At 41.2% G+C, this 15,869-nt stretch overlaps 1 protein-coding gene across 2 annotated transcripts; it reads right to left on the bottom strand.

The window, feature by feature from the left end:
• Positions 1–5,920: 5,920 nt before the first annotated feature.
• Nudt11 (nudix hydrolase 11) lies at positions 5,921–14,723 on the bottom strand. Of its 2 annotated transcripts, none has more exons than XR_607093.3 (2): positions 13,768–14,723; positions 5,921–8,320 (listed from the first exon to the last, which is right to left on the bottom strand). XR_607093.3 is itself a non-coding variant. In XM_008828469.3 (2 exons), coding segments are annotated over exons 1-2 (498 nt in total). In that variant the 5' UTR covers positions 14,584–14,723; the 3' UTR covers positions 5,921–8,319. The 2 variants fall into 2 exon arrangements, 1 of the variants encoding a protein (XP_008826691.1); XM_008828469.3 differs by having other exon boundaries at positions 14,087–14,723.
• Positions 14,724–15,869: the final 1,146 nt, after the last annotated feature.

Genomic DNA, 15,869 nt, shown 5'->3' with positions numbered 1-15,869 from the left:
ATGTTTTTTTTTTTAATTTATAACAATACCTCAAGGTATGAGCTTATCCAGTTCTGTCCCAGATAAAGTTAATCTCTTTTGGAAAAACTTCTAAGACTTGGACAGTATACCTGAACCAGGATAGGTATACCAGGCCATTTTATCTCATAGTAACACCCTATTCTAATGGATGCAAAGGGGAGATCGTCATTTCCTATAGTTATTTTAGCTTTTCTGTGCCCATGTTGAAACTTTGCAAAATTCATTGAAGTTAAAATTGAAATACATTCTTCTCAACCTGTCACACTTGGAGCATAACTCTCATCCTATGTTTTGGACCTACTCTTCTTGCCTGGACTTTTATTTCTAATAGCATTTCTGCAAGATGGAAGTGTGAGGAGTTAAGAGATACTAGCAGCCTTCTCATGATATGAAACCATGGACTAGATAGAGACTTAAGGATTAGAAGCATCCATCTTCTTCATCACATCTGCATGTTATGGTGGTCCAGAGTATAGTTGGGGGATGGAACAATTTACATTTCAAATACCACAGGTTCACAGTATTTTGACAACATTTGGTAGATTTTTTTGTTTGAGTAGGCTGGCTGGCAGAGAATTTACCATCCACCTGCTCAGCCCCCTCAAACACTGTGATTGCAAGCAGGAACTACCATACTCAGATAAGATTTAATACATTTTCTTAAACAAATATTTCTACATTTTCTGTCTGCCTTTATGACAGTTTCTGTTTAAATACAATTGTCACCAAACAATGATGTTCTTGGGTAGTGTGTCCATTAAGAGCCTCAGAAAAACCCTTAATATTGATATTCTGACAGCTTTTTATAGTCTTCTTTCTTTATTCTCTGTTTGATTACCTAATGTACATCTACATGGTTACCTACTGACCATAACTTAGAATTTTAACATCTACATCTTCAAGCTCATTCTTCTTTACTGGGACATATATCTGCGCATTCTGGTCTTTTGAAAATCTCATAGTCACTGTCTGTTGAGCACTAGAATCTAACATAGAACGAATCTCATCTTCTCAATTCTACATAATCAATATTTTTCCTAATACATTCCATCTTTAAAAAAAATGGCATGATCAGATACTCCAGTCGGATATCTTCAAATATACAAATTATATCAATTACCATCTTGCACATCCAATTAATTTTTGTACATTTCATAAAATACATCTTACCCCCTCCCCTATCTGCACCACCCATAGCTCGCCCACTGAATTTCATTCATTCCGTCACATATGTAAAGGCCTATTGAGTCAAGTTTGTGTACCCAGATGTCCCTTGGAGTGAGTTAATTCACTGGAGTCTGTTCAGCCTATCTAGTGTCAGTCTCTTAATGAAGACCAACTCTCCCTAACCCAGAAATGATAAACTACGAATAGTTCCTCAGCTAAGATTGAAGCCTTCTATCCATTTCCCCAGTTGTATGATGAATTTTTGTCTGATTGAGTGTGCATGGGTCTGGTGTATACTGTCACCATTGCTGCAAGTTCATAGGAGCAAGTTCCCAGAAGCCTGGAATACTCTGTTTCCTTATCATCATGCACAACCTCTGGCTCTTACAATCTTTCCATCCTTCTTATGCTAAGGTCCCTGAGCCCTGGGTGGGTGAGGTTTAGTATAGGAGTCCTATAGGATTATTTTTTCTATTCCTGTGAAGAATGTCATGGGAATTTTGATTGGAATTGTACTGAATCTAAAAATTGCTTTTGATAGGATAATCATTTTCATATTAATTCTACCAATCCATGAGTATGGGCGATCTTTCCATCTACTATTATCTTCCTCAATTTCTTTCTTTAGAGATTTAATGGCTTCATTGTAGAGGTCTTTAACAGTTTTGGTTAGGTTTACTCCTACATTATTTTTTTCTTAACATTGTTTTTATTGAATTTTGTGTATTTCATATAGAATATCTCAAACAATCTTAATCACCTTTACATCCCCATCCCCACTGGCATCCCCCTATATCCCCCCTCACTGAAACTCACATACTCTTTCCCGGGTATTAAGGCCCACTGAATCAAATCAGTATCCCCAGACGTTCCCCAGTGCAAGTCCATCCACTGAGGTCTAGTCAGCTTATCTAGAGTCCCTTGTTTTAGGAAGATCAGTTGTTCCTCACCTAGCAGTGATCAGTTTCCAATATTCCTTCATCTAAGATTGGGGTCTGCTGTTCATTTCCCCAGTTCTATGCTGCATTTTTGTCTGCTGAGTTTGCATGGGACTTGTGTATGCTGACACCATTGCCATAGAATCATATGATCAGGGTACCAGGAGCTTGTAGGACTCTGTTTCCATATGCACCTCTTCCCTGGCTCTTACAATCTTTTCACCCCCCTCTTCCACAATGCTCTCTGAGCCCTGGGTGGGTGACGTTTAATATAAGAGTCCTGTCCAAGGACCAGCATTCTGCAGACTCTTAATCTCTACATTTTGGCCATTTGTGACCTTTTGTGTTCCTGACCCTCTGTTGCATGAGGGAGCTTCATTAATCAGAATTGAGAGATTCATTAGTGTACTCTTCTTTACCCCTGTAGTATGTTCTGTGTGCCTTAGATGTAGGGGCTGCATTGTAGATGTGTCGCTAAGGCTCGGGCAATTCATAGACAATGTCTAGGTCTGTGTGTGACCAGTTGTAGTACTTGGTCTCTAAGGGGTACAAAAATGAGCTTCATTGATGAGTGGTGACTGGGATATTTGACTGTAAATACAAGGATATATATTTTGCACATAGTAAGAAATTACATTATTCTAGGGGTGTGATAGTTGGGGTTTTCTCTCTAAGATCTATGACCACCCTAGCCATGTGTATTTGGTTATGTTTACAGTACCACACTTGAGTTTCCTCCCTCTGAGTGGGCTTTTAGTCCAGTTAAGTAGCTCGATTGCTTCCAAGATAAAAATGGCACTACTGCACCAATGTGGTATGCTGTGCCAGTCACTGATGTGGTTATTTGGTCTTGAAGCTAGTGTTGGACCATTGATCGATGTCTTTCTTCCCTTGGCACCTTCATATTGCTCTCCAAAGTTATGAGAGTCATCCTTTTTTAGGCTATTATGAATGGCAGTCTTTCTATGATCTCTTTCTCAACTGCTTGTTGGCATATAGAAAGACTACTGATTTTGTATGCTGGTTTTATAGCTTGGCACTTGCTGACAGTGTTAATTTCTAGAAGTTTTATGGTGGAATTTTTGAGATTTCTTATGCACAATATACCATCTGTGATTAGGGATAATTTGACTATTAGTGCCCCTTTAATGTCCTTCTCTTGTCTCATTGTTCTAGCTAGAGCTCCAAGCACTACTGAAAAGGAATGGAGATAGTAGACAGCCTTGTCTCATTCCTAATTTTAATGGGATTTCTCTGAGTTGTTATTCATTTGGAATTATGTTGGCTGTGGGTTTGTAATCTATAGCCTTTATTATGTCCCCTCTGATAGTGGGAGTTTGTGGGTTTTTTTTTTTTTTTTTTTTGGTGTTGCCCAAACTTGGTTGATTTCAAATCAGATCAAGTAGAGTCTGTAAGTCAGTCTTTCAGATTCTTGGTGTTGCTTTCTGATTGGAGAGACTGGGGTCATTCCAATTCAGTGGTTATCAAGAAGGTACAAGAATGCAGCTCCCAGCTATGTCTGGGCATGGAAAGGCGGTGTGGGACAAGGGACCCAGGTAAATACAACGAGAAAGCATATTAGTCAGGTTCCAGCCTGGAACTAGATGTGGAAAGGTGACCCAGAGCCAAGGGATCTGGGCAGATTAAGTAAGAAAGTGTGCTGAGCTACTCCCAGCTGGGTCGGGTATAAAAAGGCAGCATGGGGCAGAGGACATGGAGCAGACTCAGGGAAAGAACATGTTATTTGGATTACTACTGTCTGGGACTGGAATGTAGAGGGGCTGCACTTAGCAAGGTTTGGCACAACTCACTGAGAAATTTTGGGTGTGAGTGCAACTTCCAGGTGGTCCTGCACCGAGAAGAGCATGGAGCAGCAAAGCCCTGGTGCAGATTCACTGAAAGCACGCTTCCTTTGGTGCAACTCTCAGCTGGGCCTGGGTGAGTAGAGGCAGCAGGGGGCAAGTGTATGGATGACTCATTTACAGTGTGCTCCTCAATGCAACTCCTGCCTGGGCCTGGGGCAGTGTGGGGCAAAGGTTTGGAGGTGTGACTCAACCAGAGAGTGAACAGGTGAGGTCACCTTCTTTTTAAAAATAGAAGTATGGCCTTTTTTGAGACAAAATCTCTTTGTAGTCCAGGCAGGGTTCAAATTCAATCCTTCTGGCTCAACATCTTGAATATCAGAATTACAGGTATACACTACCACATCTGGTTTGATCGCTTCTTCTTTATTCCTATAGATGAATTATAGGCACAAGGGATAAATTCTTGTTTGTACAGGATCGTACTTTAGCCTGGCATAGTGGTACATGCCTTTAATCCCAGCATTTGGTATGCAGAGGCAGGCAGATCTCAGATCCAGGGCACCCTTCTCTACAAAGCAAGTTCCAGGCCAGCTGGGGCTACAGAGAGACCATGTCTCAAAAAGACATAATAAAGAATCATTATCTGTCTCCCTGAATCTCGTACCTGCTCTTTCCTATTTTTGGAGCACCCTTTTGCTAAGTCTTATTTCTTCTTCAGGTGCCAAATTACACAGCATTTCTTCTGAGAAAGGTTAGTATTTTTTGCTTTGAGCCTGCAGAGCTGAATGAATCATGACTATCATAAAAATTAGTACATTTTGTTGGAATTTCATACACAGAGCTCTGTGAACACAGAGGCCGTGTCATATTTGCTCAACCCATGTGTAACCAGAGGTAGTATAAGTCCTGACCCAGTGGTCTGAGTGGTTTTCCAAAGTAAGTTGTAAGGCAAGGCATTAGATAAATGGAAGTGTCTCCCTATTTGTGTACCAGGCTAACACTTTATAGAAAAACACAAAGAACTCATGATTTTCCTAAATGACACACAATAAAGGCTTTTTCTTCACAAATCAATTATACTAATATTTAAGTGAGAATTAGGTAAAGGTTTCATTGTTCTAAAGAGGGCATATTAGGTAATTTTTACTTCTTAAATATAAATTTTATTGTATATATTTAACACATACAACATGTATAGGTAATGAAACACTTTAGTGAAGCAAATTAATATGTTCATCATCTCATACTTCATTTTTTTACAGTTTTGGGAATGAGAAGCTGGGGTTTGTTTTGTTTCATGGAAGAATAGCGACTGCATCCTACATATCTAGGGGATCAAACTCAAGTTGCTGGGTTTAGTGGCAAGAACCATCCCACCAGCCCCCTATGATTTTATTTCCCTCACTCATTCTTGTCAACTTCAGTAAAATCTCATTAAAAGTTACAGAGTAGTATTCAACATGCTGTAAGAAATGGGGGAAGGGCAAGGATACACTATGAGGTAAAAGGTAAAGAGGAAGCAGGATTCCCTTCCCTATATCTAAAGCAGTTAAAGTTCACCATTAGAACAGTGTCCAGAGGAACAGCAACTTTAGTAATAATTAGATTGCTGAAGATTCAGAGAAAATGAACATTCCTTTTGAAAGGTAAGACTGTATAGAAGGCCTATTTGTGGCCAATATGCTGCAATTGTATATCTTCAGAGATAACCCATCAGTTTTAGGGTCACATGACATCCGAAAGCAGAAAGCAGGGAGCAATAAATACTGCTGCTGCTCAGCCCCTTTAGCCACTTATTCAGTTCAGAGTCTCATCCAAGGAATGTTTCCACCCACAATAGGCAAGTCTTTCTATCTCATTTAACCTAATCAAGGCAATCTGTCCACAGGAATTCAGAGAGCCAACTCTGGTGATTCTAGATTTGGTCAAGTTTACCAATACTAACCAGCACGCCGTGAATTGATATTTTACCTGTGGCCTCAGGGCTTGGTGAATAAATAATCTGTGGAGGAATTACAAAGCAGGCCTATGCTGCCTTGCACCAACCAAGATTTGGTTAATAGAGCTTTGTCTAGATTTCACAACCAAGTTTTCTGTTTAGTTTTCCATTTTTTTGCATATCAGAAGGAGCACAAATTCCATAATGACCCAAGCATTAGCGTAAAATTTTCTAAAGAAGAGCATGGTGTTTTGTGGAGTGTGCTTAGTGGTAAAAGCATCATGGACTTTTTGGAAGCTTTCTGGTGGATGGGACTCACTGGTGCCATCCTATTTTGACTTACATATGGTTATAGTTGCAGAGAAGAAAGAATAAAAAGAGCGTGTGTGTGTGTATTTCAAGCTTGATTATCTCTGGGGAGATGGGTCATGTGTAATTTTTATTCATTTTCATTTTCAAAATTTTATGAAGATGAAGCAATTTTGTAATCAGAAAGAAATGATAGTTTTAAAAAGAAATATAAAATGAGGTATGCTGTTCCATCTGGGATCTTAGCTTATGTTTACCATGATGTCTACTCCTGTATGGCTTAATCCTTTTGCATATGTTAACTAGGGGTCTTCCAAGAAAAGAATTCTTGAAAAGAGAAGAGCAGTGAGTCAACAGGTTTAATTCAGGAAAAAAAGATAGGATTTTGGAGAGAATTTAACTTTCTGTAATGCAGATTAGTATTCTTACCAGCCATCCATACTTAAATTCTAAGAGAGAGGTGGCCTACAAGTAAACTCTAAGGAATACTTTTTTAATTTTTATTACGGAAAATTTCAAACATATACAAAAGTATAGAGAATAATCATGAATTCTCAAACACAGCTTCAACAATTATCAAATCAGAGCCAATTTTGTTTCATCTACATACAAGTTTATACCACCCTGATTATATTGAAAAAAATACCAGTACCATGTCTGTAAAATTTTCAGTACAGTTTTCTATCTAAAAGATAAGGATACCACACCTTAAAAACCCAGTAAATCATAAGGATGTGTTTCTATTTTAAATTCTGTAAGATATGGGGACACAATCAATACATTTCACTGGTACCACGAGGAAGGGTGTAACACTAAAATGGAGTTCAGACCTTTCCCAATGTAATGCTTTATAATGAAAGAGAAAAAAACACAACTATGTTAGAGCCTCTTTGGAACCTCTGCAAAGAGCTGAAGAAGAGTGTTGACATCACATGCTCTGTGGCAAAACTCCATGAAAGTTCCTCTAAACATCTTTGTCTTATGATTTCATAAATTTGTTCTTCTGGAAAGAGTTGATCCAAGTCCCATCATTTAAGTCCTTCATTTTGTGTTCTCCCTTTACAGAAGTCTCTTTCCAAATAGCCTAAGTGACACCAATTTAGTGTTCTCAGCCCTCTGCATTTTACATGCAGAAAGTAGGCGGCACCAAGAAGTTGACTAAGTGATAAAAATCACAGCACACTAAAAGAGGGGGAGAGAGGCTGAAGACACCCAGAAAAACTGAATGACATAATTAATTTTGGAAACTGCCTATACGCCAGTTTTTCTTGGTGCTTGCCATAAAAAAATACAGTATGTCAAATCTGCAAAATGAAAAATAACCTAGTATTTTCTGGAAGGAGATGTTAAAATGACATGAAAGAAGTGGTTAGGGCATTGCAAAAAATTTAATGCATTAGTTGTATATCATTTTAAATTTTATTTTTATAAAAACTTACAATTATATGTGTTCACTGTAGTTTTTACAATTGTCTTTATAGCAAGTGGTTTTATTGAATAAAATTTTAAGCAAGTGACAGTACTAAAGTTGTTACATGAAGGACTGAGTCTATAAAATTGAAGTGATGACATGATATGAAACTGTGCCAGCCACTGTGTGGTATAGCATAGAAATCTGAGTAATAGTTCTTGTCCTTGAACATTTTAAGCCATCTTAAAACATTATGAAAATACCTGATACACATAAGCCACACACATGGTGCTTAAACAGCATATACTCTATTAGCACCAGATTGGAAGGGAAACGTTTTGCCACAAAGTTATCACAAAATACTAATTGAGTCAAAGACCTTCAGTGATGCCAACCATATTTCAAGTAGTGTCTAGGCTGCAGGGTATGCAGAGTAAGGAAAAATATCTTTGCTTTCGAAGAGAACTGTCTAATGAAGAAGGCAGACACATCAGAAAAGCACACAAAAGGCTATAGGTGCTGAATTAAGTCTGTTCATGTACAATAGTACAACAACCAGAGCAAAAAAGTTGGTAGGATAGACTGAGGAGAGTCCCAAGACGTAGGAAAACTAGATGAGTTGTCTCCTTGGGAACCTTAAAAGTACTCCTGTGAACTTGACAATACCATTGAATACTGGATTCACATCAATGATTATTTCAGAGCAATCTTGAACATATTTACTGTTCATCTGGAAAAAGAAACAAACATACATTTAGCAGGTGTATATTAACAATTCTTCCAACCAGCAAAGTTATTAAGGTCATATTAGATGCATCAAATCACTTGGCATTTAGAAAGCCTTAAGGCAGGTTCAGGGGGAGCCTGGATCAGCAGTTGAGGGAATTGCAGGTGCAGACACAGACACATGGACACACAGATACACACACACAGTGGTTTCCTGACAGTTGAGGAAATTAGAGGTGCACACATACACAGACACAGATATAACACACACACACGCACGTGCATACACACTGGTCATGCACACATACACACTGGTCACGCACACACACTGGTTTCCTCTCTCTTTCTCTCTGACACACATATACTGAGAGAGAGAGAGAGAGAGAGAGAGAGAAAGAGAGAGAGAGAGGCATAAAAAGTCAGGCAGTCAATGATTTGAGAGGGAGAGAACTTAACGTGTAAAAACCTACAAATTCCACATTCTAGACTCTAAACTTAATAGGAATTCAGATTGGAGACCATACAGTAATATAAATTGTTTAAGTCTAATAAATTCTAAGACTATTACACAGAACAGGGTTTCTTAACCAGTCAAAAAAAATTTCTTATCGGAGATATTTCTAAAGTATCTATTTATAGCATCTAAATTTTTTAAAAAATATTTTATTATTTTTATTTTTCATGTATGAATGTAATTCCTGCATGTAAGTGCACACGTGTTGTGCAATAACAGCAGAGGTCAAAAGAGGGCATCGGATTCCCTGGAATCAGAGTTACAGAGAGTTGTTAGCCACCATGTGGATGCTGGGAATCGAACACAGGTCCTCTGCAAGGGCAGCCAGTACTCTTAACCACTGAGCCATCTCTCTAGTCCCACAAAGACAAGTTTTTAAAAAACCTGATTGTCAGATAATTAGGTAACTTGGATGGAATTTATAGTGTAAGAATTGCAAATAGGTCTGAATTCCAAGCACCAATGTAGTCTTTACCACATCCTGTTCTCTCAGAGTGCTGTTTCCACAAAACATGTATAAACTGTTACATATAGTATAGTTGTCAGGAGACAAGTACCAGGAAAATATTAAGTCTAAAGGTAAAAGCTTTAGTTAGAGGAAAAAATTTACCTATATAATAATTATTATATTTTATAATCCAACAGGAAGTCATATAGAAAGCTTTGCAAATAAAACCGTATCATTCAACAAAAAACCTATCAGTTATGGGGTTGGAGAGATGGCTCAGCAGTTAAGAGCATTGGTTGCTCTTGCAGAAACCAGGGTTTGATTCCCAGCACCAACAGGGCAGCTAACAACCATCTGTAACTCCAGTTCCAGGGGAATCTGTTGCCCTCTACTGACCTCCACAGGCATTGCATGACACATATGCACTTACAATCATGCAGGCAATACACTCATACACATAAAATAAAAATAATAAAATATTTTAAGAAAAAACTTATTAGTCATTTCAAATGATTTTATACAAAGTAACAAAGCGAATGATTTATAACAATTTCCTATCTTGTTTAAGTTATATCCAAAATTTTATGTTCCCAGTACATGTACATACCTATATTAACATGTTTTCTTTTTATACATCTGGAAGAACAAAACATTTGACCAGGGGGCTGGGAGCATGGCTCAATGGTCCTGTACAGGTTCAGCATGCATAAGGCCCTGGGAACAATCCCTAGTTACCACCAAAATCAGCAACAAATCATTTGAACCAATGAAAATGGAAAATGAAAGCTATTTATAAACCATGGAAAATATGCTGGGCGTGGTGGCTATTCCCAGCACTCAGGAGGCAGAGGCAGGCAGATCTTTGTGAGTTCAAGGCCAGCCTACATAGTGAGTTCCAGTACAGCTGGAGCTACAGGGAGACCCTGTCTCAAAAAGACAAAAAAAAAAAAACAAAAAACATGGAAAATAAACTTCTGATTCATATCTGCAAATCAGTTATTGAGTGGAATATTCTTCCTTTTTCAGCTGAGGGATGGTTATAAGATTTGGCTGTACATTTTAGTACAATCATAAACATAATGTATAAGTGACTTAACACTCTCAGAAGGGAAAAAATACCCAGTTGTACATCAGGTTTTGAACAACTGAGCTGACAGAAAAATCAATATACTATGTCAAGTCAACTGTTTAATTATGAGACTATAGAAAAAGTCTTGAAGAGAAAAATAATTTTATGGAGCTTTTAACATAGTTTTAAAAACTGCATAAATGATTCTGAAAGTGAAACCTAAAAAAGTATTATTTTTCAAAAAGGGGGAAATGCACAGCATATTTGTAGGCTAATAACTATTAAAATGTATTATGCTTCTGACACTGTAAGGTACATAATTTAAGAATCAAGTAAGAGGGCCAATACGATGGCTCAGTGGGTAGAAACACTTGCCACCTAGCTTGACAACCTGAATTCAATCCCTGGGATCCACATGGTGGAACGAGAGAACTCAGTACCAAAAGTAGTCCTCTGACCGCTGCACACACATGCACATACACCATGGCACTCACGCACCCACATAAATACACACAAAGAGTAAATAAATGGATTCAATACAAAAATAAGGTAACATATTACTGGCCCTAGTAATACCAAGTACAAGTTAAGCTTCCAATAGATTTCTAACAGCATTCCTGAGGAATGAGTTTTATCGACAAAAATATCCATGAGGCGGTACAGATAGGGGAGGGGGTCTAAATATGATTAAGACATATTGTATGAAATGCACAAAAAATCAATAAAAATATACATTTAAAATTCCATAAAACAGAATTCAATGTTTGTTGTGCCAACGTCAATGTATAGTGAATAACTAGATTACTGGGGATAAAACTTTAGCATCTATTTGAAATTGTTTGACTAGTAAGTCATTTGGATTACAATTAAAATATGTGCTTGTTTAAAGTAAACAGAATAAAACTTTCCTTAATTTGAAAAAGCTACCTGTTTCCAAGTTTACTCTCTTTCCTTTGGTAATAGGTCAGACTATGTTTCGTGAAATGTGGCTTAAAATTTTTCATAAAGGGGAACCACATTTCTTTAGAAAAATACAATGACCCCACTTTTAGAAGCCTAAAAGTAATTTGTGAAATAATAAAAACCAAAATCTCTCTCCTCTCTCCTCTCTCTCTCTCTCTGTCTCTCTCTCTGCCCCCCCTCCCCCACCCCGACCTATCCTGGTATTAAAAGACAGGAGCCCAGTATAATGATAACAATAAATGCAATGGCATTGAGGTTAGAGACGCTGTGAATTTCTGGAGCTAGATACTAATATTCTTCATGTGTCACTAAGTACAAATTGATTTACATAGTCAGGCTTTCTAATACTAGTTTTCTCCTAAATAGTTATCATACTAAAATGACTCCTAATGACTCTGTTATACCCATAAGTTAATGCATCTCTCAACTCTCAGGAGAGAAACTTTCTTATGCAGCAGATAGTTATTAATAAGAAACCCACAACTGGCCAATGTGCAGAGAACAAGAGGCTTATCCATGAATAGGACACCTATATCAAACCAAGGCTCAGGGATCATTGCAGAAGGGGAGGCAGAAACAGTGTAAGAGCCAGAGGTGGTGGATGACCACAAGGAAACAGTCTTCAAACAGCTGCTCAGTTACTCATATGAACTCACAGCAGTGGTAAAAGCATGCACAAGTCCCATGCAAGCTCAAACCAGACAAAATCGCTGCACAGACATGGGGAAGTGGGTAAGAAACCCTAACTCAACCTAAGGAAATTTTGGCAACCCATGGCTGCTGAGAGTGGGAGAGACAGTCTCTTTCAAGGATGGGATTCTTCATACCAGGCTCCAGAGGATGGACCAACACTGAAGGACTTTAGGGGAGATAAATTAGACTCTTATAGGCCACTTAAGGATATAGTGTGGTGCAGATAGGGGAGGGGACTTAAATACCATCAAGTTATATTGTGTGAAAACTGCAAAAATTCAACATATATTAAGGAGAATTTCTATCTTCCTAATTAGACATAGCAGGGCAACTGAGGAGTACCAGAAGAAACAACAACATACTTCAGAGGGGAATTCTTTTTTCTTTCTGTTCATGTATGTGTGTGTGTATATATATATATATATAAATATATACATATGTATATATACATATACTTTCAATAATATATATTATTGAATTTTTCTGCATTTCATACAATATCTAATCATATTTAGACCCCTCCCCTATCTGCATCTGCCCCATAGGTTCCCATCCACCACATTATATGCATTCTCATGCATGTTAAAGTCTATTGAATCAAGTTGGTGTCATCAGATGCCCTTCAGTGTGAGTTCATATACTGGAGCCTTTTCTGCCTATCTAGCCTCACTTCCTTAAAGAAGACCAACTCTCCCTCACCTAGCAGTGAACAGCTGCCAATAGTTCCTCAGCTAAGTTTGTGGCTTCTTAGCTATTTCCCCATTTCTATGCTGGGTTTTTGTCTGATTTGAGTTTGCATGGGTCTTGTGCTGTCCCCATTGCTGGAAGTTCAAATGAGCAAGTTCCCAGCTGCCTGGAAAACTCTGTTTTATTATCGTCATCGACCACCCCTGGCTCTTACAATCTTTCTGCCCCCTCTTCCACAATGGTCCCTGAGCCCCAGGTGAGAGGAGTTTAATATAGGAAGGACTCCTTATTTCTACCAACCACCTAAAAGTAAGAAGTCCAGATACAGGAACCAAAAGGTTTGTTGCATGGAAAGAAAAATTTGGGCCAGGTAAGATAGGTTTGTTTTTGTGTGTCCTTACAAGTTGAGACAAGCAAGAATATAAACTTAATCATATGGGGGGGAGGGGCAATCACCATAAAACATTTCCCTGGTTACTGCAAGTCTATGGGGTTTGTAAGTTATATGTGAAATGGCCATTTAATATCAGTAATAAAAAGTTAACAATTCTGAAAATTTCTTGAAAATTAAATGGCCTATATAGAAATACACAAAGTTCTTCCAGGGGGTATATTAGATCACATTTCTGAGGCTAAAGTACTCTTTACATAGAAGAAAAGATGTAAAATTGCCAATTTTTCCTTATTCTTCTAACTTAAATGAATAATCTGAACCAACTTCTACCTAGAATTGTGAGGAAAGAAGACTATGAATGAGAAAACAAGGATTAAAAAAAATGATAAAAAGATGCCCACTCAACCAAGCGGGTGGGACATTAAAGACCTCTACTATGAAATAAATCACAAGCCTGACATTAAAAGTGGGCACGCACATTCAAGCATAAACGTCTACGAAGGGTGTCAACAAACCCCAACCAAACAAAAACCTCACAGGACAGGCAACTATAGTCTCTGCCTTTAGGTTCTCTCTCTCTCTCTCTCTCTCTCTCTCTCTCTCTCTCACACACACACACACACACACACACACACACACACACACACCCAGTCCTCCAAGAGCTGGGCTAGCAGTTAAGGCACCTTTCAACGAAATTCCATGCTGCACTGTCTGGTCACAGCATTTTACCATATCACCAGGAAGCGGTTTGAAAGCATCTGAAAAACGTGCAAATTGTCTGCAAACACCACCTGGCAACCGCGGCAGTTTGCAAGCGTGATTCAGAGGTCTGCCTGCCAAGGAAACAAAAGAAGCCTCCCTCCTGCCCCCATGACCACACAGGGCAGGAGAGGTGCTCTCCTGGCAGGCAGGCGCGGGCAAGCAGGCGGGCGGGCTGATGGGCAGGCGGGCGGCATGGGAAGAGAGGCGACAGCCAGGCGTCCAGGCGGGAGCGGTACATACTAAGGGTCGCTCTCCGGCTGCAGGGACAGGGCCGCGGAGTTTCCATTAGTCGGGGAGCCGCCCAGCTTCAGTTTCTCCAGGTACTCGGCGTGCACGGGCTTGTGGCACTGGAGGACCTTGATGGCATCTTCGATCTTGAACCACTCTCGCTTCCTCCCGATGCTGACCGAGTCTTCCCAATCCTCCAGCAGCTCGGTGACGGTGAGCACGAACACGTACGTCCTGTGCTTGCGGTCCTGGTTCTGCTCGAAGACGCCCAGCAGCCGGCCCAACTTCCCCTTGACGCCCGCCTCCTCGTAAACCTCGCGCACCGCCGCACCGTCCGGCTCCTCCTCGGGCTCCATGCCCCCGCCAGGCACGATCCAGCGGTCTGGGTACCTGCTGCTGCTCACCAGCAGGACCTCGTCCTCACGCTCGCTGCGGAAGCACAGGCACGCCGCCCGCTTCTTAAAGCCCTCGGGGTCGTAGGTTCGCGTCTGGTTTGGCTTGCACTTCATTCTCGGCGCGGCCCCCGCGGCTCGCAGTTGCGGGACGCCGCCGCGCAACCCAGGAGCTGGAGCAAAGGAAGGGCCAGGCGCGGGATGCAGAGCCAGAGGCGAACCGGAGCCGAGCCGGAGCGAGCCGAGCCGGTGCGAGCCGAGCCGAGCCGAGCCGGTGCGAGCCGAGCCGAGCCTGAGCGTGCCGAGCCGAGCCCGAGCCGAGGTGGGAGGGGCGGGGTCTCGGAGCAGAGGTGTGTTGCGGGGTGTGCAGCTGCCGCGTCAGTTGGGGTCCGCAGCGCAGACACAGCGCGCCAAGGGTCGTGAGCCCAAAGGAGCTTCCGGCCGGGAGCCCAGAGCCCGCGCCTCCTCACAAACCCCACAGGCACCGGGGCACCGCTCCCGCCATTGCTGCGCTTGCGCGCTCTCACTGGAGCCCTGGCCCGGGTAAAGCTAGATGAGGCGCCGGTGCTTGCACGTGTGCAGCAGCGTCCGCATGCGCGCTCCAGACGGAGGGCGGAGAAGGCGGGGGTCTCTGTCTCTGGGCTCCCACAGCAGAAGAAGAGCGGGCCCAGTGCGCAGGCGCCCCGCACCTCCGGGCCCACAAACCTCTCTGGTAGCACACAGGGAACTTGGGACATCCACTCCGTTGTGACTTTGCGGAGGGTCTTCCCCGTGTTCGTGCCTCAGCCAGACGTAGCCCTGAGAAACAGGCATGCAGATCTCTGCACACACCGCGGGGTTGAAGATAGCGTCATGGTCCTCTCCGGTTATGAACAGCACTGCCTTATTTATAGGAAGAAGGCCCTCAGAATGACTGATGACAGTCTTAGTAAAATCATCTTTGCTGAGTCAACGCGCAGTTTGCTTTTTTCAACAGGTTGTCAGCCATCTTAGCTTAGACCTCAGTTTCCCCATGACTCTGCTTCTTACCCCTTGCAAGTGGAAGCTGGAGAAACACCCCCACAGTCTTGGATTCAATCACAAGAGTTTCCACCCCCACACCCTGCACTCTAACCTGGCTTTCTACTTGATGAGCAACTGGGGGTTTGGGAAAGCTCAGATGCCTGTAAATGCCTTTATGGTTTGCCTGCCTGTGCTGGTACCTGTGTACACTCGTCTGTGTGTGACTGTGGAGGCCATAGGTCGTCATGGGGTGTCTTCCACCATTGCTGCCGACCTAGTGTTTTTTTTTTGGAACAGGGTGGGGTTAAATCCTGAGTCTCTACTCCACATGCCACACCCTTCACTGGCTTTCTCTTTAATGAGCACCTATGGGAGTTTGGAGATGTAAATAAACCAAATAT

The sequence above is a fragment of the Nannospalax galili genome, unplaced genomic scaffold (assembly GCF_000622305.1).
Source record: "Nannospalax galili isolate Female #2095 unplaced genomic scaffold, S.galili_v1.0 scaffold1534, whole genome shotgun sequence".
Classification (NCBI taxonomy): Eukaryota; Metazoa; Chordata; class Mammalia; order Rodentia; family Spalacidae; genus Nannospalax; species Nannospalax galili.
Note: the sequence above shows the minus strand (reverse complement) of the source record. Positions and strands in the feature narration are given on the sequence as shown.